Source organism: Osmerus mordax, chromosome 2 (assembly GCF_038355195.1).
Source record: "Osmerus mordax isolate fOsmMor3 chromosome 2, fOsmMor3.pri, whole genome shotgun sequence".
Lineage (NCBI taxonomy): Eukaryota > Metazoa > Chordata > Actinopteri > Osmeriformes > Osmeridae > Osmerus > Osmerus mordax.
Window position 1 is genome coordinate 15744527 of NC_090051.1, and position 25305 is coordinate 15769831.

Consider the following 25305-nt stretch of genomic DNA (forward strand, 5'->3'; position numbering starts at 1 on the left):
TGCATGCCGGGTGTGTATTCGTTTGAGAGCGTGCGCAGTGCGCGCTGCGCCGCGTGCGTGTGTGTGTGGGAACGTGTGTTTGTGGGTGCGATCCATCTGTTCTCAGAGGTACAGGACGGTACACAGGCAGCGTGACACCAAAACTGTGTGGACCTCTTGTTGGAGACCATCAGAAGCTGTCATCAGCCCAGGGAGTGTGCCTCTGTGTGTGTGTGTCCTAGCCAATGCCATCTCCTTTATCTGAACGCAGGCGTGACATGGCACTCTTCTCACACTTCCGGCGGCCTAACAGATAACGGCCCTGAGCGGTCTTCCACTCAGTTAAGCCGAGCCCTCTCTCGAACATGGCGAAAAGCCCTGTTAGTCACACCTGGGCGAGGCACAGCACACAGACCAGGGTCAGATAAGCCGGATGAGGGTGAAGAGGATTTCTCTGAAGCCAGCCGTGTCACACAGCGGCTATACCGCGACTGATAATGTCAGATCTGTTACTCCTCATTGCCCCACAGCGGTTGCTCTGTGTGTGTGTGCGGGTGTGCGTTCTCTTGGGTCTGTCGACGGTGTAGAGGGATTTTCCCTCCCCGAAAGCGCCCCTTTATCTGGCCCTCTCTCTCTCTCTCTCTCTCTCTCTCTCTCTCTCTCTCCTGTCTCTCTCTCTCCCCCTCGTTTTCCCTTCTCTCTCTCCCCCTCTCTCCCCTCTTTGTCCTTCCCCTCTCTCTCTACCTCTCTCTCCCTCTCTCCGTCACCCTGTCTCCTTTCTGCCTCTCGCTCGCTCCTTTTTCGTCCTCCCGTGCTGCCTGTCCTCCCCCCCACCCCCCCCCCCTCCGTCCCTCTGTCCACCTTCCTCTCCTGTAGGTCCGCCCTCTCTCTCCCATGTTCCTCCCTCCAGCCTCTGTCCCTCACTCCCAACCGCCTCTTCCCTCTTCTTATCTGTCTCCCCTCCCGTTGTCTCCCTCACCATCTACTCACCCCGTCCCTTTCCAGTCACCGCCTCAGACAGGGAAACCGATCAATGGAGTGGCAGGCACCAGCAGGCCCTCCTCTCTCTCCCCCAGTTATGACTGAAGTAGCAGCCATTAGGGCTTCGTCCGCCCCGGCCTGCCAGGGCCTGCCCTGTAGTGTAGTGGTGGCTCTTACAGTGGAGCTCAGACCGGGTCAAGTGTGCCTCTCCCTGACAGGCTCAAGGCTCTGGGCTCTAAGCTCGAGGCTCTGACTTTATTTAGTGGTTGTGTTTCCTGGTAAGTCCTGGCAGAACGCACCGAGCAGTGTGTCACCCTCCCTGCTCGTTTCACAGCAGCCAATACCCCCTCCCCCCTCCCCCCCTCTCTAGTCACACACACACAACCGCCCCCCCCACCACCTCCCCCTTTCCTCTCAAGTACAAGCTGTCTCTCATGAAATCGTAAATCCATTTGCTCGGAACGGTTAGTGGCGTTTTGTTCTTTTTTCGCCCCGTGAGAACAAAAGCAAACCGCTATCAATTTATCAAGAGCAAGAGTAAAGCTCTAACAAACACAGGCATAAGCGCACGCACACACACACACACACACACACACACACACGCACACACACCAATGCATACACACATACATACACACACTAACACACTGACAATTGGCCTCAAAGGTAGTCATTAATCATACACTATACTCTCTGTCCTTTCAGGGTCTTTCTCTCTCTCTCTCTCTCTCTCTCTCTCCTCTCTCTCTCTCTCTCTCTCTCTTCTCTCTCTCTCCTCTCTCTCTCTGAGTTTGTATGTTGTTGTTTTTCTGAGCATGTGTGTTTACGTGCGTATGTCTGTGTGTGTGCGCGCGCGCACGTGTCTCGAGAGGACGGAGAGGTCCTCTGAATGAATTAGGTACCTGTCCATCCAGCCAATGCAGTCTTGCAGCCTGGGACCAGTACACCTGAAAAAAGAGAGAAAAACACAAAACATATTTACTTTTTCATAAAGGTGTTGGTGTGTCTCAGCTGGATACTCGAGACTATTTCTCAGTGTCCCAGTCCCAGGCCCAGTCAGGGATATCTCTCAATCTCTCCCTCTCTCTCTCTCTCTCTCTCTCTCTCTCTCTCTCTCTCTCTCTCTCTCTCTCTCTCTCTCTCTCTCTCCTCTCTCTCTCTCTCTGTTTCTCCCCCCTCTTTCTCTCTCTCCTCTCTTTCTCCATGTATCTCTCCCTGTCTCTTTCTCTCTCTCCTCTCTCTCTCTCTCCATGTATCTCTCCCTATCTCTTTCTCTCTCGCTATTCCGTCCACCTTCCCAGATTAAGACTGCCTGAGACCGCCTGAGAACCTGGGATTGAGTTGTTCTTGACAATGTGTCAAGACGACATTTCACCCCGTCACAGTTGTGAGCTGCCACTCAGAGGGCAACGACACACAAGCGGTGGCGGTGCCCCTGTTGACTGCAAAACAGAACTTCTGTTGAATATTACATACATAACGACACAGCGAATAGAGTGGCAGTTCTTCCACCTGTCACTCAGGGTGTTTGTGTGTGTGTATGCGTGTGTTTGCGTGTGTGTGTCAGAAAGTGTACTTGGACCATCTAAAGTGTACAGTGTAGATTCCACACTGATGAACCGTGTCTATTTGGGAGGACGAGTTGTTTAGCATTTCGAGTTGTTTAGCATTTCTTACTTTTCACATGAACTACAAAGCCCACATGCTCAATGGGGCGACCTTGACTTGATCAATAGGCATGAGTGTAGTCAAGTCAGAGAGAGGGAAATCTATTGGTGAGTAAATGAAGAGCCTTCTCTTCTTCCTGCATCATTAGTCATTTTGACTGCCGACTTGATACACGAGCAATCAACCGCAGAAACATGCTAACCACGCAGAAAGAAGAACACACCCTTCAATAACGCAATGAGGAAATTCAGCAACAGCAAAAAAAGCGGCACGGATAACATATTCAACACACCCAAATCCTTTATACACGCATGCACCCCACCTAACACACATGTACAAACACACACACAGGTGCCCCTCACCCCTGTGTGCAGTTGGAGTGGCAGGGGTGACACTCGTGGTTGGCTTCTGCGTATTTGAAGATGAAGCTGTTGGCCCCCTGCAGGCCGTCGGGACACTTGTCCACGCAGTTCGGGCCGTCTTTGAAGTGGAGGCATTTCACACAGTGGTCAGGACCCTGGGAGAGAGAGGTGGAGAGGAGACGTTGGTGAGAGAGAGAAAGAGAGAGAGAGAGACAGAGAGAGAGAGAGCAAAGGAGAGAGAGAGAGAGAGAGAGAGAGAGGAGAGAGAGAGAGAGAGAGAGAGAGAGAGAGAGAGAGAGAGAGAGAGAGAGAGAGAGAGGGAGAGAGAGAGAGAGAGAGAGAGAGAGGGAGAGAGAGAGAGAGAGAGAGAGAGAGAGAGAGAGAGAGAGAGAGAGAGAGAGAGAGAGAGCAAAATAAAGAAAAAAGAAAGAGAGAGAGCAGATGAGCAAAAAGACAAAAGAGATAGTGAGGGCAGAGAGGAAGAGGGAGGGAGGGAGAGGAGGGAGGAAGGGAGGGGACAGGAGGGAGTTAGGGCGAAGACGAGACGCATAAACCAGCAGCAAGCAGGGCGGCAGATAATAACCATCCCTCACAGCACACACAATGACCATAACAATCAGCCAAGAGAGGATTTATGGAGGTAATATGGGAGGGGGGAGGCAGGCTGCTCAGACTGTGTGTGTCTGTGCGCGTCTGTGTGTGTGTGTGTGGGTGTGTGTGTGTGTGGGTGGGTATCAATAAAGGCTGTGTAACAGGCTCAGCAGCAGAGGCTCAGAGAACATCTCAAAGACAGATACTGGGCTAAACAGAACAATGGCCCCTGAGCTGGAGAGGAGAGCGGAAAGATAGATGGGTAGATAAATAGGCAATGGTGTGAGGGGGTGTTTTTACCATTGCAAAAACAATCAGCGCAGGAGGACTTGCGTGTGCGCGCGTGCGTGCGTGCAGGTCTTCAGTCTCCTGCTTTCCCGGGGAGTGGGGGAAGTCCGTGAGCATTTCGAAGCGTCTCTACATATGTGTGTGTGTGGGTGTCAAAAGCAAAGCCATGTGGTGTGTCCAATAAGCACCTGGCCCATGGAGGCACACTGATTAGCCACAGTACACAGGACTCCCGCTCTGCCCACCCATCTCTCCAACCCACAGTGGCAGGGGGACAACGCAGCAGGCTCCTGCCAAAAATCCTCCTGTACACTCGGTTACTCCCCAGAGCTGTGTGTGTGTGTGTGTGTGAGCGTGTGCCTCTCCACCTTCTGAGTTAGAGTAGGGCAGCAGCTGTAACAGTCGTCGTAAAGGTTCTTCACACGCATGTCAGATTCCGCAGATAGACGTTTAACAGCCGCCCGTATATAAAACAGTCTCCGAAGGCAGCGCTGATTCACAGACAGGGTTTAAAATGGACTTCCAGGTGATATACCGTGTAGAAGCCTCCTCAAAGCTTTGCAGCAGGGGTCAGACATAAGCAGTTACAGACCACATAACTCTGTGCAAGAAAGCGACACTATTTAACCTTGGAGAGACTCCAGAATCAAAGCGGTACGGCGCGAATGAATTCAAGTGAAAGTGAATGGCTCTCAACACCGGACAATTGTGGTTGGGCCAGCATTCATGGACGCTTGCTGCTCACGAACAGACAGGGCTGGTGTATCATTTCAGGAAGGAATGATGTCAAGATCTCTATCGCTGAGGACAAGGTTGGGCGAGCGGGTCAGCCGGCGAGGTTTTAACACGTCGGCTCATCGCTGCGTCCGGACGGGTGCTGCGTGTGTGAGTGTGTTTGGTGGCGCTGCCTGTTAATCAATTTGCAGTCGGTGCTAGACCATCTGGGCTGGAGGGTCCATCTGAACAGCATATGGTCAGAGGGATTGGAGAGAATGAGGGGAAGAGAGGAGGAGGGGCAGAGAGGAGAGGAGGAGGAGGAGGAAAGGACACTGCTCCTTCAAGTCCTCGTAAACATGTTTGCCTCTCCAAGCCTTCCAAGGACCAACAGTACCGAATGACTAGACACAAACCCTACAACTGTGTTCCCTCAACAGGACAATCAGGACGTCCACAAACTGCATGCCTTTCTGGTTAGTGCTCCTATGTAAAACCATCCCCATCAACAGATACCGTAGAATATATAACACCGGCAATAATGCCCCTCAAACCTTAAAACACCGTTCACCGTTCACTCCTGGGTTACTGCCAGCGCTTGGCTATTGGCCTTGTTACAATCACCCTCGCTCTGAGGGCATTAGCTATGGCTATCAAATCATTGTGGCTAAGGTGTAATGCAATTGCTATGGTCTCTTTGGCCATAACATGATTGCTGTAATCCATTTGCCTGGCTCACCACTCCCACGCTGTCTGTTCCCAGTCTCTGGCGTTCCTGGGCTATGAGGCCTGCCTGCCTGGAAGTGTGCACACAGGACCTGTGCAATATGTCCAGTTGATAGACATGCAGCCATCTGCTGTTCACATGCTACAGAAAGACATGTCGACCGCCAGATTGACTAATGAACTTCATTGCAGATGCTCAATAGTCTGCCCATGTATCAGGTTAGCTTAAGGCAGGTCCATGGGATATTCATGAGTTAGCCAAGAGCATCGACCTTATCCCCAGCCAATCTCCCTTCACAGCCATGAACACATTCTCTGTTGAAACTCAAGCCGCTTGTCTTGCTTACTTTGGCTTGGCACCCCCAGACATACGAGTTAGGACCCCAGAGCCAGGTTCCAAACCATACACAGCACGGCTACACTGGACTGTGTCTGATGATGGGGTGCATTAGGTATCGGGCACAGGGCAGCCCCCAGGAGAGGAAACCTGGGTGGTCTGTGTTAATTCCTCTCAAGCAGGATATGACTCCATCCATAGATGTTCCCTCCTATTACAGTCAACCGAATGCTGCAAACCGCGTCCCTAAGCTGATAAAGTTGCATGACCACTGGATCAATGAGACGCATACACACGCAGGTGGAATGGCAAACACAGGCATGCATTCTCGCACACCCCAAAAACACACACAAGGCGACACACACACACACGACGACTGAAATCCACTTTCCCTATAAGTTAACATGAAATAAAATCAATCCCTAAGCTCAGAAGGCACACTTTATTAGAGAATACAATTAATCACGGTTGCAGAGCAATCGAAAACTGTCTGTGGTCAGAAGCAATTTCAGTTTGTGGCGGGAAGGAGAGAAATTCTCCGGTGAGTTTTTATTGGGCGGATCCAAACCGCATGTAAACATAAAAGGGCAAATTAAAATCACTTAAATGCTGCAGTTTAAACAATGCACAGGTTCACAAAGGGTAAACCAGACGTGCAGTCTATGGAGAGAGTGGGGGCAATCCACTTCTCTGTATTCAGATGTGGTGTGTGTGGACATTGGAAAGAGATGGGAGAGGGGACGTGCCTTGCTTCTCTGAGAGCCTCTGAGAATGTGTGTGGGTGTGTGTGCGTGTGTGTGTGTGGGTGTGTGTATCTGTCTTACCGGGCCATGACAGGTCAGGGAGTCATCGTCTGCCTTCTCACACTGAGCATCACACTCCACACACATGGAGCTGTTAGCATACTCCCGAACGTCCCTGGAAGAGAGGGAGAGAGGGAGGGAGAGAGAGGTGGGGGGTCAGGGAGAGGGACACATAGAAAGAGAGGGGGGAGAGAGGGAGGAGAGGAAAGGGAAGGAGAAAGGGAGTGACGGGGAAAGGAGAGCAAGGGAGGGAGCAGGGAGGAGGGGTAGAGGTAGCGGGAAGAGGTATGGAGAGGCATAAAGGAGGGTGATAGAGGAGATAGTGAAAAAGAAAGAATTGTGTTAAATTCCCCCAAAATGACAGAGTGTGTTTATTTTGCTGCTTGGGAAGGGGGGAGGGGAGGGGGGGGGGGGGGTCAGGTGGCAGGGTACTGTGTAGCCTGGGGCAATGCAGCAGCAAGACAGGGGGAGCTACCATAGAAATGCTCCCATCAACCTCAACCATCCACCTGCTGTGACTGCACCCACCAGTGACCTACACTGACTGACACTGACACTGGTTTACTAGATCTGGAAATTCAATAACGTGAAGTGGTCCTGTCTCATACAGTCAGGCTTTCACTGACAACCGCCTTTCAAACAGTACTGATGGAAATGTCTGACAATAAAGAAAACGTGGACAGAACAAACTAACAAGATTGTGTTTTCTGTTTTCCTTTGTGGTATGATCTCAGTGTCCGAAGGCACATCTGATCGAATGCACTTTGCTTTTGCCAACGGCACATTTTAGCATAGCTCTGTACAAGAGCTGAAGCTTGTTCTCATGAATTAATTAAAGCTGTCAACATATATATATTTTATCAAATTCAGACAAGTGAAGGGAAGAAAAACGGTCAATAAATAGATTACAAAAGAAGAAAACATAAAATAAACATAAAATAACATTGAAACAGACTGCTCAGAAGCAGATAGATATGGTGTATTACAGTAAGAGTGTGTGCAGGGGGAGGGTGGGTGGAGCTGTGGGCTATAGTGGGCCATCTTTATTCTTAAGTTGAATTTGGCACTGAAGGGAGCTGGATAAAGTGATGATGTCACCCTCCCTAAACCCCCAGCTCCAGCATACATATTACACAGAGGGACTGGCTAATCTAAAGCACTATATGTTTCTCCCACACCACCCACCAGCCCAGTGGCTGATTAGCTGGCCATATTGATAACATCACTTTGGTTCTATCGAGGCTAACGGGGGTTCCATATTTCCCAAAAATCGATTAACTAAAGTGGCTTGTTGTTCCTCGATTGCAGTGGCGGATGAGGGGGGGCACAATGATGCCCAGGGAAGTCATTAACTTCAGACTGAGCACGAGGCCTTTGAGATGGGGTATAGGGCTGCTGCATGGGACAGTGTGTGTGTGTGTGTGTGCGCGTGTGTGCGTGTGCGTGTGTGTGTGCGTGCGTGCAAGTGAATACATGCATGCTTGTGTGTGCCTGTGTGTGGGAGAGAAAACAAGAGGTAGCGTGTGTTCCTCTGTGCGTGTGACAGTGAGTGTGTGCGGTGTGACAGTGAGTGTGTGCGGGAGTGTGTGTGCGCGCGCGTGTGTGTGTGTTTGTGGAAAGCACTAGGGTGCTTCCTCTTTGTAATGAAAAAGAGGAGCTCCTCCATGGGATGTTAAATCAAATTAGGATTAATTATGCTTTATCTGGACAGCACAATGCATGCTGGGTGGCACGGGAAGGAAGTCTTTGTCTGGCCCAGCAAAGCCGAGCCAAGCAGGGCTGAGCCCAGCTCCCGTCTAAATGGCTTTTCTCGATAGTCCCTCCTGGCTTCTGCCCGTCTGAACTGCTCTGCCTGCTGTAAAGCCCCACCCTGGTCTGGGTCTGGACCCCAGCATGGACACGGGGAGCGGCTAACTAGCGTTAGCCTCCACGCCTCCGCAGCGCTGCGACCTTCAGGACAAATCTGAGGTACGCAGGTGAGTAGGAAGCGCTGCCTTCCGTGTGCCCTCTCTACGGGCCCTGCGTGGATTATCTTTACAAGGGAGTCAGGTGGCTGAGCGGTTAGGGAACCGGGCTAGTAATCTGAAGGTTGCCAGTTCGATTCCCGTCCGTGCCAAATGACGTTGTGTCCTTGGGCAAGGCACTTCACCCTACTTGCCTCGGGGAGAATGTCCCTGTACTTACTGTAAGTCGCTCTGGATAAGAGCGTCTGCTAAAATTACTAAATGTACAACCCGCATTTTGTTTCGACACGTGGAAGCGCAGCAGACGTCGACAGCATCTTCAACACAGAGACGTTAGGAAACACAAGACACTCTCATGGGCGGTCGAATAAATAAGTCATGCAAACATGTCGCTACTGTTCTCCAGCCTGGGTGGGGAGTGCGGTATGTGTGCAGGAGACGGAGACAACACACACATGGACGGAGAGGACAGCGAATTGGCGCCCCTAGTGGCCTACGGGCGTCATCGCACCTGGCGGCTCCTTTCCCGGAGTGCAGGCCGGGCAGGTAGGCAGGGCGTGGCCCCGTGCGCAAGCAGTGACTGTGACACGCAGTGACACGCCTAACCCCCCTGCCCTGCGCAGCGCGGCTCAGCTTTAGCGTACCTCTCCAGGCCAGCTTCACGCTTCTCCACCACGAAGGGCCCCGCTGCATGCCTGGGCCGTGACGCGGCCCCTCTGCAAGGTAAAACATCCAGGTAGGTCTGGGTCCAGATCTGGGTCTGCATAGGTACATGAGTCCCGACCCAGCCGGCCAGCGCCACCAGAACACCAAGCTCCCTGCTACAATGCTTCTCACACATGACACAGCGGAACTAGCGTCACACCATGGAGTGGATTTCCGTGGCTCACAGTGTGTTTTTCAACTGCTGGATTTACAATGCACCATTTGTACCATACTGTAGGTTCACATCGAGGTAGACGTGACAAAACATGGACCCATTATACAGATAAGATAAACAATAGGAAAGTAATCGTTCACAACTTTCTTTAGAATTCCCTATTTCACATAATGCCACTAACTGTGTAGCTACAGAAGCTGAATTGTGTGCATAACAAAGTGTTACTGTGCCTCTTTAACAGAGCCTTTCATTTCATTTGTACTTTTTTGAGACAATTGTGGACATGCTGTCACTCCATTTACAATAAAATAACCAGAAAAATAAACGCATGCGTGTTCATGAGTGTGTTCATGTGCACAGATCTCATTCTGTTTTCGACATACACGTGAGAATATTCTTCGCACATATAGGTTAGACGACAAACAAATTCTCTAAATCTGTAGAGAAATGAAAACCCAACTTATTATTTCCCTGTGGTATTTACCTGCCACAGGGTTGGTTAGTGAGGGAGCAGAGTTGCGTGATGTTATGAAGGGAAGTGCGATGTGTTGGTGACCTGGCCTTGTCTCTCGCACAAACACAGTAATCTGTTTCAATGACATTTAGAAGTACATGCCATATCTATTGAGCCTGAGATTGAGTTTACACCATGTCTGCTGCTCTTCGGGGATGAAGAGAATGGGTGAGGAAGAGCAACTCCGTGGTCTTAGGTGGGTTCGACAGACTGGATTGTGGGTAGTTTACACAGTATATTGTCAGGGTGTTTAATACCTCAAAAGCACAGGGATAAAATTGAGACGTTTCAATAAAGAAAACAGCAACGAGAGCAACTGTTGACATTTGAGGTCCGTCCACAAGATCATACAGTATTGTCAACTTAAGTTTGCATTTTTAAGGCTGGTTGGTTAGCTGGTGATTAGCTACATACTGTAGGTTTAGGAGGCTGACTCATGTGTGTATGTGTATGTGTGTGTGTGTGTGTGTGTGTGTATGTGTGTGTGTGTGTGTGTGTGTGAGAGAGAGTCACTCACCCTTCGTACAGGTTGCAAGTGTCCACACAGGAGCGTCCTCTGCTGAAGTAACGACATGAGAGACACTGGTCTGGACCTGGACCCCAGCACCCAGAGTCTGAACATAAGGGGTCACAAACCATCCGCTGTATGGCTGGGGAACACACACACACACACACACACACACACACACGCACACACAGGCAGGATGAGGATACTTTACGTAAGTTGGCTGGTTTTTACCAACAGTCTGTATTCAGAGTTTGTTCAAACTTCTCAGAGTCCACTGGGTTTATTTGAGGACAGTCAAACATTTGGTTTCAATTCAACCTTGAGCTCCCCCCCGTCCATCCAAAGGGACCACGATCCCTTGTCAGATGCTTATTGAGTACATTGTGTGTGCCATCTGGAATAGGTAATGACAGCCTAGCTAGCCGTATCTCAGAGAACAGCGTTGAAGAGGTACCGTGGTGAGAGCCTCTGTTACAGGGAGAGGAGGAGAAGGTGAATGAGAGAGCGAGGGAGAGAAAGTATGTAACAGAAAGAGAGAGCAACAGTGCACCTAGAGTTAGATAAGACAGCTGCACCTAGAGTTAGATAAGACAGCTGTGTTCACTCATTAGAATAGTGCTGACCAAACAGTGACAAAGCACAAAAGTAGCACTCAGACACCTGGGGAGGCCACAGCCTTTAGAAGACTGGAGTGGAAAGAAAACATAGACAAAAGTTCAAACTTTTTCTAACATTTGTTTTTATCTCAGTACCGGATTCCTGTGTACGTATAGTCCTGTCTGGTCGCGAGGTCGCAGTGAAGACGTGAGTGTCGAGAATTCACAGTGACATCTCAGAAACGGATGAATAACAATCTGTTGATGCGATGGCAGGCAAGATGGCGGCTCAACAGAGAGCAACAGGCTGTCTGAATACCCTTAGATCCGTCTTCTTTTTCTAGTCCTTTCCTTCATCCCTCCATCCATCCACAATTCATCCTCTCGTCCCAAGCAGAGCAGACTAGAACGGTTGTGTGTGTTTCTGGGGACCAGGCACAGAGCCACAGTGGCCTTCTCTCCCATTGTCTTTGAAGTTGTGGCCAAATGTAAGCCAGGGGGTATTTTTGTTTTCCCATAATGTCATGTTCAGAATGCTTAAATAGGTGAACAAAGCGATAGTGAGAGAGTGTTCGTTAAAGGGAGGGGGGTGTACACAAGCACTGATGAGGGCAGTGCGTGAAAGCGTTCTCTTTCGTGAGAAACCATGACATCATAACATAACATCTCAACTTCCAGGGTTTGCGTTTTGTTTCTGTGCAGGGGGTAGAACAAGGGGATAGGAGGTATGGGGTGGGTTTAAAGGAAGGGTTGGAGGAATGTCATTGTAACGATGCTGTATCGATGCCGGATGAGAGAGGTGCCGACACAAAAGATTCCGGACCCTACCGAAAACATACAGTTTGGGCTCTATTGATGTCAAACGCTGAGCCAGGTTGGTCTCCTGGGAAACGGGAAGACACCAGAGGCTAGCATCTGCCAGATCCAACAGGCAGCTGTTGCCAAGAGACAATATGATCCCTGTTGCATCACGGCAACTAGAAATGGAATCTGAAAAGACGGACAAAACCCTTGTCCCCTGCTGCTCATTGCAATCACTGAGAGATGGAAAGAGGAGAGGAGGAGAGGAGGCAGAGACATGGGGATCTAAGTGAGTAATTAGAAGCTTGTGTGAGATGAATGCTTCAGGAAACTCAGGCCCCTTCTGTTCTTCTGCCATCAAAATGAAGCCTGGTAAGGCTAGCAGTGAGACCAATATTGAGAGATGCTGGAGTTGAAAGGGACTAGCACTAAGAGATGCAAGCCTTGAGAAATGCGAACATTTCGAGAGGCGTGCTGGGCCAGCATTGAGAGATGCTAACATTTCAAGAAGCTTGCTAAGCCAGTATTGAGAGCGGCTAGCACGAACAGAGGTTTTAACATTCATTGACAGATCTGGTTGGCACTGAGAGAGGCTTGCACTGAGAGAGGCTAGCACTGAGCCTCTAATGACAAGGCAGCTGGAGAGACTGATCCATCAACCTTCTGTAATTCCAGGGTTTGAGGAAGCTAAAGACCTGCTAATGATCTTCACAGCAGGAAGCACTGACTTCCAACCCACCTCAACCCCACACCTTTAGCAAACACATTCACACGCATACACATGCACAGACACACACACACACACACATCCAGACAAACACACACACCGAGCAGGTGCATCTTTCTCCTCTCCACCTCTGCCTTTCTAGTCGGGGGTGCCAGTCATGCCCTCCCATGGTCCCTGCTAGGCTCAGTCAGGCGACACATGCACACACGCACGCACACACACTCACACACACACACGCACACACGCACGCACGCACACAAAGACATTGTCAAGGAGAGTGGTCTGACTCAGAGTCTTACTGCAAGCCTCAGAATCAGTGAGGTGTGTCAGTGACACCTCAGGAGTATGCGGAGGTGAGGTGGAGAGCAAGGAGAGCTAAACTCAATAATGCAAATAGCCAACTAAGTTATTCATGAACATAATACATTAATGTTTTATTGTTGAAGTTTTAGCCCCAGCGTTACCAGTGGTGGTAACTAAACTATCAATTTAACGTAGTTGCTGTTTCAACGTGAGTGTTGCGGTACCTTCTCTGTGTGAACATGTTGGTGGTGGAGTACAGGGCTACTGAATAGATAGCTAACTATAGCTTTGTGGGTTGAAGGCTGACATTTGTACTTAGGATTGTCGATAACGCAGTATGCCTGGGCTAAGAAAGGGAACACCTATTATCTGGTGTACTGTAAGCCGAATGCAGAGGGCAGTAGGGCAGCTACCCTTTCTGATAGATTTCATTTATTTATTTATTTGGTTTCAGTTGTCCACTTGTCTGCTCTGTTGGGAAATCCTGAAAATCAAGTGTTCCATTGCAAATAACTCAAACTTGAACAAAGTGTTCATTGTGTTGTGTGTAATAGCTGGGTATTGTGTCTCCGTTTAGGGTGGTACCTGTGTATTGTTGTACTGTATGTTTGGGGTGGTAGGTGCGTAGTGTGTTTTTGTGTCGAAGGTATGTATTGTGTTTTTTGCGGTGACAGATGTGTGTTTAATGTTGCGTTGGTGTTACGGGGACTCACTGCACTCCTGGGAGTTGCGGTTGTTTCTTATTAGGACCTTCTGGTTGCTGGCGCGAAACAGACTGGTCCAGTTGACAGTGTGGTAGTAGCAGAGCTGGCTGTTGTCTGCAATGTGGACGTTCCCTGCGCTGATCTCACTCAGGGACTGCAGCTGCAGAGAGGTGATACCCTGCTGCTTCAAGACCAGCAGAGAGATCTCACTAGAGGAGAGAGAAGGAAGGGGAGGGAGGGAGGGGGAATTGGTGACAGGGACAGAGACGGACGGAGGAAGAAAAGGGGGGAGTGAGTGGGTGAAGGGGGGGGAGGGGTAGGAGATGGAGCAGGGATTGGGAGGAGAAAGGGGGAGATGGGCGAGGGAGAAGTGAGACGCGACAGCGACGAGGAGAGGTGAACAGGTGAGGGACGGATGAAGGTTGAGGGAGAACATAAGGGACCGAGAGAGAGGGGTGAGGGAGAGGCAGAGTGATAGGGTTAGAGTAGAGAGAGAGAGAGAGAGAGAGAGAGAGAGAGAGAGAGAGAGAGAGAGAGAGAGAGAGAGAGAGAGAGAGAGAGAGAGAGAGAGAGAGAGAGAGAGAGAGAGAGAGAGAGAGAGAGAAATTGGAGTTGGAGAGACAGAGAAGCGATATCCGAGGGAGGAGGAGCGATAGAGCGGAGGGAAAGAGCGGAGGAGAGACAGTCAAGCCGCGAGGAGAGAGGAGGATGTGAAAGGATGGGTTGATGAGAAGGTGAGAGATGAGAGTACGTGGGAAAAAAAAGGGAAAAGGAGGAGGGAGAACGTTAATGGATTAGGAAAGAGAGAGAGAGGGAGAACAATATACCATTAGTGAGCTGGGTACTTGTACTGCTGTTCTTCTTGTCGCGACACTGTTTAGCAAGCAAATGTAAGCTGTTCTCGAAAGCATCCAGCGCGAGCTGTCCTTCAGATGTGCTGAGATCACTTCATGCAAAACAGTCATCTTGACAGATGCTATAATCCGTGGGAGGCTTACTCTAGCACTGGACCATTGTCACTTAGTGCTCTCTCTCTCTCTCCGTTTTCATCCACTGCTTCTCTCTTTTTCGCTCCTTTGCTCCAGTGTTCCAGGAGAGGCCTGGGTGTTCAGAAGCACTCACACTAACAAGAACACGGCCTTGCACTTAGTGATAGGCCACCCAGGACCACACGTAGAATCCGCGCCCTCATCTCCTATCTCTCTCTCCCTCTCTCGCTTTCTCTCTCCGTCTCCTTCCACCTCTCTCGAACTCTCGGGAGAGGCAAGCTGCATGGTGTCAGAGGCTGCAGAGGGAGCGTGTTGCGGCCATGCGTCTAGTGGCAGGCGTTCATTCGTACAATAGACGGACCTTTCAGCAGACGACCCTAGGCTTGGAGGCAGACTGGCAGATACACGGTGTTTCCACTCACACGCAGAGAGACACAGGGGAGATGGGAGAGGCCAGCAGCATTTTAATGGCTGTCTCTCTTTTTCGGTCTCTCTCTCTCTCTCTCTCTCTCTCTCTCTCTCTCTCTCTCTCTCACTCTCTCTCTCTCTCTCTCTCTCTCTCTTTGGCTCTTTCTCCCATCATCTGCCTGTTTATCCTTCCATCTCTTTCCTTTACCTTCTCTCTGTCAAGAATGGAAGAAAGTGTTCACACACAGATCAAAAAACAGTCCTGGTTTCTATAGCAAGTCCTCACTGCCATAGATCTGGCGCATAATATCCCTTAAGAAGTTGTCGCTGCTGTCATTGATAGATGGGCCAGAGGTCTACAGGTATGATAATAGATGCCACATCCAGCCAGCAGATCAATATAATGAGAATCCACCTCCACAGCAAGGGCATCACTGTCATTGACTGGAGAGATAAACTATGGAAGGGAAGCACTGGCATGTTATACAGCCAATCTCAATGTAGCCTACTGTAGCTGGTAGCTTATTACCATCAACAACATGTAGAAAACAAACAAATCCTCCACTCTATAGGAAAACAACACTCTATAGGAAGTGCTGGCTTGCTTATGTAATCATTCATATTGATCCCAGTCTTCAGAGGGGAGATATCCTGTTGAGATCAGCTTGGGTGGAGATGCGTGTGTGTCTCACCTGTAGAGAGCTCTCCCCCCGATGGTTGCCAGGTTGGAGAAGACACCGAGGTCGGTCATGTTCTCTGGCCAGGATTGGATGTTGACGTAGCCTGCAAGCGACACAGTCGGAGTCACACTACTGCAGCACACATACAGTGCACCAAGTACCACCAAGCAGAACAGCCACAAGATACTGGGAGAACGTTTTTAAGTGGACCGTGAATGAGCGGTGGCATTCTTTGAGTTCTATTACAATATGAAAAAAATCAAGATCCAGCTTTAACAGCAGTTGAGCACTTAAGCTTCCGAGCGAATTTCAGAGGCACATTACATGTTTCAACATCCATGCTAATGATTAAACCAAAACAAATGCAGAAAACCTTCAACTCAAGGTGTGCATATGAGAGCATCATTCGAAGTCATCGAAACAAATACTAAATATTCCCATCCTTGTGTAACTCTTCCATAGGAAAGTGTTACTGCTTCCATAGTGTTGCTGCCATCCTTATTCTATAAGTATAACTTATTTTAGAGTTCTCTTCCCCTGGAACAGATTTCATGTTCCAAATGAGGGGGGCTGTCGCTGTCTTGGTGTGTGGGGTTGCATCAAATTCCCCTTTTTTGCTCTGTTAAATTGCTGCACCAGTCCACACTTGACCGGTGGGGATCTCATTCTATTATGACTGCAACTGTTAGCTGCTCCTGGCATTCTCTAATCCCTGCTCTCCTCTCTCTGTCCCCCCCCACACACATCCCTTCTGGTGTGGGGGGTTTGAGTTGTCAGCACCTGCCTGGTCGTCGGTCAGCCAACGCTGGACCTGGTCGCGAGTCTCCCGGTCCTGTCCTACATCTATAAAGTTGAACAATGGATTTTGGTGTTTTAAAACCCATCGACACTGTATGACTATGTTTAGCCTGTGTTCTGCTCCTCTCTCTCACCAACCGTCTCTGGAGGAGGGGATCCCACTCCGAATTGCTCCTCCCAAGGTTTCTTCAATTTTTTTCTCCTGTTGAGAGTTTTTTGGGAGTTTTTCCTTGTCTTCCTTGAGGGTTTAGGTTGGTTGAGGGGCAGTTCTATGGGCATATGTGAAGCCCTCTGTGACATTCTTGCGTGTAAAAAGGGCTATACAAATAAATTTGATTTGATTTGATTTGTTACTGGAACTTCCAGGAGTTTGTGAATCATGCCAGTCATGGCATTTTCCATTCCAATTTTCATATCCCAGTGTTTAAACATTCAGTAGGTTGAATGCATAGCCGAGCGGACCGCCTTGGATCATTTAGGATTTTTAATAATGAATTAAAAAATGAAATATTTAGATATGGCAGAGCAGAATCCCAAACCGGCGAGGAGAGGACAAACAAACATCCAGATGAAGCTGGAGGAGAGGGGTTGGAAGGAGCGAGTACGTGGGAAGTTAGGAGAGGAGGAGGACTGGGGAAGTAGGGATGGGTGAGGGGGTCAGGGAGGGGGTGGTGGGGGTGTTGAAGGGAGGGGCGGCACTGTATTACTGTATTTGGACAAGGAAACCATCAAAATACCCAAATCGCTTTTATATTGAAAGGTCCAGATGGTGCATATTTTCAAGGATGGGTTTTCTGTTGCATAACTGATATTTGATTGCCTTTAAAAAGATTCATTACACTGAGCGGGAGGCACATATGGACATAGGGGGGGGGGTTATGTCTAACTAATATAAAGTATGAGCCTGGCGTTGGCTTGTGAGCTTCCCTTAGTGGATGCGTTTTAGTAGCCTGCCGATTCGAGATGAGTTTCTGAAGAATGCCGTTTAAAACGTGTCGACAAGAGAGCGATAACCTTCAAGAGAGCTTTTATCATTCCGGCAACATCTCTGCTCTCCTGGGTAGCCTCCTCGTTCTGACTCTCTGAGTGTTTGGAGGTAGGCTTGATGAAATTAAATGCATAGTAAATGACTCCAGTAGATGAGACCAAAAAAAGCAGACAACAAGGAACAGAAAACAAGCACATACAGTCTGAATTACATCCCTGTATCTATTTCTACTGTCAATGAAAACAACAGAACACAGATATTACAATGTGGATATTGCTCATACGGAATACATAAAGACATGTCGCCTCTGCTATACTGTCATTCTGCCACAGTTGTACTAGATTCCATCCCGGTACATGTTTTAATCCAGTATAGTAGCTTGTGTAGACATCAACACAATTCCCTCCTGCTCCCTTCCTCCACGTTTAGGTGAGGCCCTCAGCTAGCTAGCTACCGGGCCGTGGCGTCGTTACAGCTGTATCAGCTGACACTAATTGCCCAAATGACAAAACTGCAGCGATGGGAGGCTTTCCAGAGCACCTCCACGATGGGCACCTCCAGAGGCAGCTGTTTGTTTGTGCTCTGGGACTCCCATCATGCTAATGGCGCTAACGAGGGCCTGCTGAGCACCTGGCTGCGCTCGGCTGGGGTATATCGGGCTAGGCTACGCTAGGATATACAAGGTTAAAGGCTAGGCAACGTTAGATAATGAAAGATGACATGCCTGCAGGTACAGTGTATATTCCACTAAGGGGACAAAGCCACACATACACATAGTAGACGCTCTTATCCAGAGCGACTTACAGTAAGTACAGGGACATTCCCCCGAGGCAAGTAGGGTGAAGTGCCTTGCCCAAGGACACAACGTCAGTGGGCATGACCGGGAATCGAACTGGCAACCTTCGGATTACTAGCCCGATTCCCTCACCGCTCAGCCACCTGACTCCATACATACACACACATATGTACAGTATGTCATATATATTTACACCGTATAGACATACCGTATATACTGTAAATATATATGCGTGTTTGTGTGTGACACGCATATATACCTATAGAGACAATATAAAATGTCAGCCATGTCTTTGGCATATACACTCATACTCTCACCCACTTTCTCTCTGAGAGGGGATTGGTTGGGGTTCACTGAGAGCCACATTACCAGCGCATCCATTCGAAAGGCAAATTACAGAGTAGTGGCTCGCAAAGAAGGGGGCCACAGGCTCCCGACCAGGGGTTAAGAGTTTTTAAAGTGCTGTTGATTATAGTCAAAGCCATGCTCTGGGAACCTCACTTATGCTAAATTGCTTCAGTGGATCGCCCACAGTGAAACCTGGCCTGGCCCCATGATATGTTTTCTAAGAGCAGTTGGCAGTTGGCAGAGGGTTTGTGGGGAGTTTATGGGGGAGTATGTGCAAAGCGACTGCCTCTGCCTCCTACACTGTCCGCCCCCAAGCTACAGTCCTGACAGACCCGACCCCTGTGTCTGATACCGGGGAGGGGGGGGGTTTGGGGCCAGGGGTTGAAGCTGTGGGCCTCAGGGCCTCTGACAGCTCTGAGGGGTGGTGAGGGATGACACATGGGCCGACACGGATGTCTGAATACTGAAACTCCCTGGCAGGAGTTTTCTGTCTGGCTGTAGCTACTGGCAGGGTGGCTGGCTCTGCCCCTATTACCAGACCAAAGGAAGGGGGAGGGTGACAATACATTCTGGGAGGGGGGGGGGACTCTCTCTCCATGTCTTGTCGACCCCCCTCCACAGAATTGATGTAACGTGGCAGAGCTGGGCCTGTGGAACTCAGGGTACTCAAACTCCCAGAGGGACAGACAAGTGATGGAAGCCACGGACAAATACGCATCTCATATTCCACCCCCCCTCCCCCACCCCCCCACCCCCCGCCTGTCTGTCTTTGGTGTGTGCTCACTGGTGGGCTTGGTCAAAACCCATACACACATATTGTACACCGACACACACATTTCGGCAGAAGTCAACATGTAAACGAAGGGACGTCATGCAAATTTGATGAGGGGAAAAAAGAGAATAATAAGAAATAATTGAAGATGTGGGTGCGACCTAAGGGGGGCTCCTCTTCATCCCTTTCCCTTGAACGCGACACCGCAGCTTTAGAGGATTTGGGAAAATAAGTGCGGGATTCTCACAGGTGGATGAAAGCAGAAAGACAGAACACAGAGACAGTGTTTTGTTCTCACTGACGACAAAGGCCTCTCACCTGTAATCTCCCGAACAGTTCGGAACACGTTGAGCTTCTCTGGGTCCAGAGCCTCGATGTTGTGATAAACGTCTCTGAGAGAGGGAAAGAGACAGAGAGAGAAAGGGGAGAGAGAGAGAGAGAGAGAGAGAGAGAGAGAGAGAGAGAGAGAGAGAGAGAGAGAGAGAGAGAGAGAGAGACAAAGAGAGATAAAAAGAAAGAAATTGAGAGAGACAAAGAGAGATAAAAAGAAAGAAAGTGAGAGAGAGAGAGAGAGAGAGAGAGAGAGAGAGAGAGAGAGAGAGAGAGAGAGAGAGAGAGAGAGAGAGAGAGAGACAGAGCGAGAGAGAGAGAGAGAGAGAGAGAGAGAGAGAGAGAGAGAGAGAGAGAGAGAGAGAGAGAGAGCGAGAGAAAACGTGTCACGAATGAGAATTACGCTGCAGGTCTTGATTCCACTCTGGTTGCGGTATGATCAGGGTTCCTCAGGGGGCTGTCTGGAGAACTAGCTGGAAGGACTTCATGGTACTATGTGACTTGGGGGCAATGCAGAGACTCTGCCGTAGACTCATCCACACTCATCCAAACACACTACAGCCTGAGCGGTGGCATAGTGAGGACTCCCCGCGCCCTCCTCCCATCCCTCCTCAAACACACACTCACATTCTCTGGGTAGGAGAAAGGGCCTGCATTCCCTCACATGAATTGTCTCAAAACCGAATGTGATTTTGTGCTAGCATGTGCGAGCTAGCAGGTGTTGCAGCTTACCCTTTGATGCCAGTGATGAGGAAGACCAGGTTGCCGTTGATCTTGGTGCAGTTGACAAACTTGTCAATGTTGCTGGAGTCCACAGTTTGAGCCGCTTGGAGACTAGCTGTACCTATCCCATCACAAGCTGCGACACACAACCCCAATTAGACACCGTTTGGAGGGGTGCTGTGATGTGAAAATAAAGAAATAATGGATGCCCACACACACAAACTAGCACACACACACGCACCACCAACATCTAAGCACAAACTTTCTTACGTTTGGAATGTGTGTGTTTGTGTTACCTTTAGGACAGATGTCAGTGCAGGGAATGCACATCTTGACGCGATTCTCCTCAACCTCCATCTTGTTGCTAGGGCAGGCTCGTACACAGGAGCTGTGGTCCACCACAAAGTTGTCTACAAAGGTAATTATCAGAAGTGCATTATGAGATTCATGTTAAGAAACACAGACACACAAGCCTTATAGATGCTAATGGATTTTCTAGCATCTAGTGTTTGCTTTGTGTGCCTGCATGTTGCTTTTATAGCTGAACTGTTCTTTCAATGACTCAATAACTACATTGAGCGTTCCTGTAGAGAACAACTTTTGGCAAGAAAAGCAAGCCTTGTTTCTGACAGCCTCAGTGTAGGTGATAGACAGTTTCTGCACTGTAAATTACAGGCCCTGGTTGGACCTTTATACTCTGGCTTTCTACCCTTGTATTGGCATATAGAAGCATATAAATAACTGGTCCTTTCTTTAAGACGGCTATGGGTGTATAAACAAAGGTTAGGTTCAGTTACTCGGGGAGGAAGGACATTTTACTGTATACCCAAGTCTTCATCAGTACTTGTGAGTAACTTCAGTATGGACAAAAAAACAAGGCAGTGGCGGTTAACTGCCTCTATCTCTGTTTTTTTCTCTCTGCTTCTCCATTCTCTCTCTAGAGCTATGTCCATCTCTCCGTCTTTCCATCTCTCTTTCTCTCTCTCTTTCCCTCTGTCTCTCAAGCTCTCTCTCTCTCGTTCCCTCCATCCCTCCCCCTCTCAAATTCTCCCAAAGCACTGAGCGCACGCCCCACTTCAAAGACCCAGAAAAAGCTCCTCTATCCATCCCATTCATAAAAAAAAACACTGCTAATTATCTCCTTTCTTCCTCCTTCCACCCTGTACTCCCTCTTGCCCTGTATCTCAGGCCCTTTGTAGAGGAGCTGGCATTTGAGCAAAATAAATCCCTACAGCGCCTTGAAATCAGTACAAAACACCCACTCATCCTGGCTATTTAAATCAAGGGAGAGAGGGGCGACGGGCGGTTTGAATCAATGGCAACTTTCAAGAGAGAGGATGAAGGGCGATGTGAGGTGCCGCTGCAGAGGATGTGATCAGGGAAGTTCTCGCGTTCAGGGTAGATAGGAAAGGAAGAATAGAAACCGAAGGCAAACTCTCCAGAGAATTGACGATGTGTTGTGTGTGGGGACAGACATAGCAGGTCTGATTGTACCCTAGCGGTTGTTGCATTAAAGTGAGGCAGGTCAACTTTTTGAAGGTATTCTCAAATGGAAAGGTTTGCGTGTATATGCGCGTGCGAGCATCCGCTGTAAAGTCTTACGCGGGCACTTCTTGACACAGAAGGCTCCGTAGGTGTACTTGGCGCGGGGGTTGTGCTCCAGCTGGAAGGTGGTGGGGTTGTAGACAAACGGCTGAGGACACTGGGTCACACATGCGCCGCTGTCGTTGAAGTTGGTGCAGGCCTGCAAGTACACACACACCACCATGGTTGGTGGTTGTCATTCAAACACAGGCACCTTATTCTTGGACTTCACAGACAACGAGCAATGTCAGGGGGTGGCCATGGTAACCCGGTGGTGTAAACAGCAAGATAACAGTCATTAAGCCTCCTGTCCGGCCTCCAGCGGAACAGTCGACCTGCACAAAATCAAGTAATTGGCAAATACAACAAACACAAACACCAAGGAGTAATGGTTAATTAGTAGCCGATAAGCTTTCACCAAAAGTAATGGGGGACATGTTTTGAACAGCTTTCATAGCTGTCAAAGTCGCAGTCAAAATGTATGTAACGCATGTGTTAAAAACCACTCTTTCTTGCTGCTGAATGTGTTGGCTTACTGAGTAGGATGTGTGAATAATAGGCTATGGCTGTCCATTAGGAATACAGGGATTATATTTGCTGAGGCAGAATCTGGTCTGGTTGAAGTTTACTGTAATATTCAGAACACTGCTCTGGAACTTTGATGTTGATTTCCTAAAAACTGACTTCATTCTAATATTGATGCAAGGTAAAATATTTAAAGATCTACTGGTATCATTGAAATCTTAAACTTTTCTGGAGAGGTTTTTCTTTCTCGTTTTTCTTTCTCTTTCTAGTTTGATATCACAGTGATTTTGCTCCTAGTGTGCTCTTTGAAGTTGAGGCCTATTTAACCTCTGACTTGTGGAGCTTTTTCTGTTGTCAACCATGAGAAACAGGTGTGAATGACAACTCAGTGGATCTGTGTCTCGGTGACGAAAGCGCAAATCACAATTACAGTTACTCAGGAAAGGTGTCACATCAAAAAGATTGAGCTCATTACTTTTAATTACCCAGCTTGGAAGCTCAATGATTCATAACCCCAATGCTGACAGTGAGGAAACAAGTTTGAGACACACCAAATTAAGTGAAAGAGAATAAGAAAGAGTTAGGACCCGGGTTCCATGGGCACCAGGTTTATATTTAACACTGCACTGCGTGAGAAAATGAGATTTTAATGGCATCCCTCCTGTAGAAAGCCGCAGAATGCTGCAGAGACGGTGTGCATTTCGTGGCTGGAACTGGAAGCCACCTCACATTCACAGGAGACAATTGAGATAAGCTAGAAGCTGTGATTTAGCCCAGCAGACCTACAAGACAGGATAAAAAGAAATATAGGTGGGCTCTCCAATCAAAAACTGCGTCTTGAGTTACTTAACGCTCACCATGGCAACAGGTGAAGGAAAGTTGTCTGTCTGTCTGTCTGTGTGTGTTTGTGTGTGTGTGTGTGTCAATACATACAAAGCAGTCTGTATCCTTGGGTCCGAAGCATCCACCTGCACACTCACGGTGGCAGCAGTCGCTAACGTAGGGTCCGAAACAGCGGCCATCACACTGCTCTGCACACACTGTCTTAGTCACTGCAACAGGAAACAAACAGAGGAAAGTTTAGTTCCTAAAAAAATGTTTTTTTGCTTCAAAAGGTGGTTGATGTGACATCAAAATATAAAAGTCGCCTAAACCTCACATAGAAACATTACAGTAGCATGCACTTCCCCTGTTACACCTTCATTTTAAGGTGGAGTTAATTTACATCTTGCACAATCCAGGTTCAGGCTAATTCCTGCCTACCTGTCTATTCCTGCCTGCCTGCCTGCCTGTGTCTCTCTGTGTGTTCCCTGTCTCTAAGTGACAATCTGACGGAGATTTCTATCTCCTGAATGTGCCGGCTCTGTCGCAGCCCGTCACTGTTCCCGGCTCGTCTCCATCCAGCGTCCTGTCTGAGTGTGTCCAGGCAGATGGGCTGCCGTATGCCTGGGAAGGCTCCGTCTGACAGCGACAGCAGAGTACTGCATGTTCTGTCTTCCAGACCCCCCCAAAAAAACTCTTCTTCTGAGGAAACGCTCCTAGATGGTAACTCCTGAAGCCTTGTGGTAGGAAGTCCTCAACGTTTCGTCGCAAGGGTGTGTCTGCACGGTGGTGGTTTTGAGTGTGTGTGTCGTGCTTGTGCTGTGTGGTTTGAGTGTGTGGTTTGGAGTATGTGTGTTGCGTGTCTGTTTGGCTTTGAATGTGTGTGTTTGTGTGTGTGTGTTTGTTTGCCTTCGCTTCGGGCAGGGTTGAGGAGCTGTCACACCATGATGGATACCAGCCAAGCTCCAGTGTCAGTGACAGGGAACCCTGTCGCTCGGTGCCTCACCCTACTAACACACCATCACTGCATTCCATTACAGCGGCGGGGCGAAATGAAATGGCCTGCTTTCCAAAAGGACGTTTTGTCAAACAAATGACCTCAGGGAGATGCGTTGTGGAGTGTTGATCTATTTTGCCTTTAAACATCCACTTAAAAAAGACCAGGGAGGCACTACAAATGAAAAGGAATCAATCTCATAAACTATGCTGAATATCTTCCATTTGAACAGGCTGCTGACAGGGTCATCAGTCACCAGGTGGGATCTTACATCCACTCAGCCCCGCCCTGTCTGGCAGTGGCGGTGGAGCTGACTCAAATCTCTGTCTTTCTGGAGCCTCAGGCTGGGTCAGAGGTGTGTGTGTGTGTGTGTGTGTGTAAGTGCGTGTGTAAGTGTGTGTGTGCGTTTCTCTCATTTAATTACACGAGGAAGGAAGACATCCTTTTTGCAATCTTAGTGACCAAAGAAAGAGAGTGATTGAGAGAGAGAGAGAGAGACAGAGAAAAAGAGAGAGACCAGGGGACAGAGAGACAGAGAGACAGATTATGATGTCATGTGGATGGAGACAGAGATGGAAGAGCTAGGAACAGGAGCGCAGAGATTCTACAGGGATTCACACGCAAGCGGTCCCGGCAAACACGCAGAGCTTATCCGCCAGGCTGACAGGCTGTTACAGTTACCAGTCCTGGAGAAGAAGTTCACTGCTGATTATCTTAATGAGATCCTGCGGCGGGGCAAACATCCAGGACGCTGGGGAGGAAGACAGTGACAGCCTCAACCAGAGGAGGGGGTTCGGTGGCTGGTTGGGAGCGGGGGTTGGAGTGGAGGGGCTCGGGCAGGCGGCCACCAGGATGAGACAGGGAGAAGGAGAGAGGGAACACCGAGGAATGTACCAGCAGGAGGGATAGAAGCTCCCATATGGGAGGGATGGCTCTGAGGGATGTACAGGTTGACAAGACATCTGCTGAGTTGGAGAGGCGACAGACGGACGGACAGACAGACTGACAGGCGTCTGAGACGCCGTCCCAGAGCCGGCTGGCGATTAATGCAACACAGAGAACAGATCACTTCACAGATGGACTCCACAACGGTGACCCC

General features: G+C 49.1%; 1 protein-coding gene across 1 annotated transcript in view; it reads right to left on the minus strand.

Moving 5' to 3' along the window:
* The window catches only part of LOC136967187 (receptor tyrosine-protein kinase erbB-4-like), a 162822-nt gene that overhangs the window by 29072 nt on the left and 108445 nt on the right, over positions 1–25305 (minus strand). The window contains 11 exon segments of the mRNA XM_067261102.1: positions 1820–1907; positions 2991–3145; positions 6471–6564; positions 10325–10457; positions 13456–13655; positions 15536–15626; positions 19544–19617; positions 20288–20414; positions 20575–20688; positions 21881–22022; positions 23321–23439. Coding sequence (XP_067117203.1) covers positions 1820–1907; positions 2991–3145; positions 6471–6564; positions 10325–10457; positions 13456–13655; positions 15536–15626; positions 19544–19617; positions 20288–20414; positions 20575–20688; positions 21881–22022; positions 23321–23439 — 1337 coding nt within the window.